The sequence below is a fragment of the Penaeus monodon genome, chromosome 10, assembly GCF_015228065.2.
Source record: "Penaeus monodon isolate SGIC_2016 chromosome 10, NSTDA_Pmon_1, whole genome shotgun sequence".
NCBI lineage: Eukaryota > Metazoa > Arthropoda > Malacostraca > Decapoda > Penaeidae > Penaeus > Penaeus monodon.
In genome coordinates, this window is record NC_051395.1 from 246,055 (window position 1) to 248,554 (window position 2,500).

Consider the following 2,500-nt stretch of genomic DNA (forward strand, 5'->3'; position numbering starts at 1 on the left):
AAATTTTATTATCACAGACTAAACAGAGAGAGGATATGCAGAGAAAACAGTCTATTTATATCTGGATCGAGCAAATCAGATGACAAATATAGACATTGAAAAATGGCAAAAAAACAAAAATTGCTTAGGTAAAAAAAGCAAAAAATAACATTGCAAACAGGAGGAGGCATGGAATCTTGTCACCAGACAGGAGTCTTCATGTGCCCTGGGCCTACAAGCTGCCCACCCAGCAGAGTGGATTCTCAAGTTAGCCTAACTCCTGCATTTTGGGCCATGTATAGATTCTGGTTTCTATTTTAACATTAAAGCTTTCACATATACAGTATCAGGCCTATTATCCACAGTGGCATACCTTGCATGGCTCAGGAGATATAACACAATTGAGCCATATTCCAGTCCAGCTGCACGAATTGCACCCAGATAAGCTGATATTGCAAGTAGTCCTGCTTTCTGGTCAGCCCGAATCATCCACTGAGCTGCATTCTGAGTTAGTGGGATGGCCTGGACCAGACGCAGGACATACCATACGCTCTCTCTGTCAAGGTTCCCTCCCACAATTTGGTCTGGAAGTTACAAAGTTGACATTTATCTTTGCTGATTTTGAAATACCTGAATCTGAGTGCATGCCTTACACAGTCACATGAGAATAACCGCAAGAAAATGGACTAAAACAACTTCACTTTACCATGTTAATATATTATTCATCAAATGGCAGTCAATTTCAAAATATTTGATATTCATGAGAAGCAAACATATCACTGACACATAAAGGGAGAGAGCATGGGCTAGAATATATACAATTGTCCTAAAATTTCTAAAAACACAAAATAAAATCAACCAGCAATACACCTGATGCTGTTAACTGTATGTAAAGAGAGGAAGAAATATCCTTCCCAACATTAAAAAGAAAATGTCATTCAATCCCAAAACTGGCCATTTTTACCTTGCAAGAATTCCAAGGCTTTGTTCAGTCCTTTATAAGGTTGGGTTGACAGCAGTAAGTACAAGACTTGGTCCAGTATTGATCCAATGGCTTTTTCTGGGCACTCTACAGGTGTTGGGAAGCCAGCTCGAGTGTAGAGGGCCTCTCGTTCTTCATGTCCTCCCATAAAAGCAATTAGTACTTCCGCCAGCAGGACTGTTCGGTTGGTTCCCTGTTTTACATGAATATTATTACTTATAAAAAATGGACTGTTATTCATTCCCCATATAAGATTTCAGTATGGCTTATAATCTTAGAGTGTGATATCTCATCTGAACATGAATTTGTAAAGAGTTGTCTTTCAAGATCCATATCAGAGGAGGACCATAATGAAAATGAGCTTGTACACATTTAACTCCAAGACCATCAAACCTGTGGGAGCGTATTGGCCAAATCAACAGCCAAATCCCAGAGCAGGAGCCTTACAGCTCGGTAAGTAAGGTAGCGCATGGCTGTTGCTATTAGTCCTTGAATTGCTGAGATGTCAGCATCAAATGCACAGGAGTCATTGTTGGCTGAAGGGTCTGTACATATGAGTTTGCCCACAGCAACAACTAGTTCTAATTCATGTCCTCGTAGGAGCATCAAAAGAGAACCCTGCAAAATATAAAAATAATATGATAAATGACAAATTGATATTCTTAAAATGAAAAGGAAAATTATGCAAAATACAGTAAGATACAGTAAAAAATTTACTCTTCATAAACAGTTACATGAAGAAACATGAGTTATCCTTCACAAAACCCTTTGTTTTTCCACACCAAAAAAGAATGACCTCACCTTGACATCATCCACAGCAAGTAAGGCACAAGCAGCTATGATGGGTGAGCCTCGACACAGATGCCACTCAGCCACCAAATGAGCACACTCAAGAGTTCTCTGCCCCACAGGTTCAATCCCATTCATTTCTCCTGCAGGCACTCTTGGAGGCACTTCAGGTGGTGGTCCCTTCCGGCTTGTCCTGTGAGTCTTACTAAGCGCAACGCACTCAGAGAAAGCTTTGTCAAGGTGGCCTGGAAAATAGTGGATTAATTTCAAATACCTATGCATGATGGAACACTGACAGAAAGAGAGAGAAAAAAAAAATTGTGTTTTGCTAAAACACTGCTTAAAAAAATTACAGGCCTTTCTGATGGGGGATACATTCCAATCTGAAGTTTAGGATGAGTTAGTTGGGAAATCAGGGGAGTTAATCACTAGATACAGTATCTTGACACAATCCAGCATTCTTTTTCTTCTTCTTCTTTTTTTTTTTTTTTTTTTTTTTTTTTAGCAATGAGGCGCTGTTTATCCTTCTCTTAAAAATTCTAAACTAAATATTACAAAATCATATCCACACTAAGTTCCTTAACTCTTCAAAATTGCAGTGGATAAACAGCGTCTACACCAGTTCACAGCCAGAAAAGCCATGCAAAAGGGAAACAGTTTTTCACATTAGCATCAATATATCATGCATGAACAAACCATTCTCTGTATCACTTTGCATGACTTTCACTTGTTGAGTAAATGTTTGCAAAA

General features: G+C 38.8%; 1 protein-coding gene across 2 annotated transcripts in view; it reads right to left on the minus strand.

Annotated features, from left to right (window-relative positions):
* Nucleotides 1-2,500, minus strand: part of LOC119577718 (WD repeat-containing protein 17-like) — a 13,321-nt gene that overhangs the window by 1,918 nt on the left and 8,903 nt on the right. The window contains exons 3-6 of one of the 2 annotated variants that reach the window (XM_037925274.1): nucleotides 1,763-1,995; nucleotides 1,355-1,579; nucleotides 944-1,154; nucleotides 353-563 (exon numbers count right to left, since the gene is read on the minus strand). In XM_037925274.1, coding sequence (XP_037781202.1) covers nucleotides 353-563; nucleotides 944-1,154; nucleotides 1,355-1,579; nucleotides 1,763-1,888 — 773 coding nt within the window. In that variant the 5' untranslated portion in view covers nucleotides 1,889-1,995. Of the gene's footprint in view, nucleotides 1-352; nucleotides 564-943; nucleotides 1,155-1,354; nucleotides 1,580-1,762 lie in introns of both variants that reach the window. The other variant, XM_037925273.1, reaches the window with a different exon arrangement.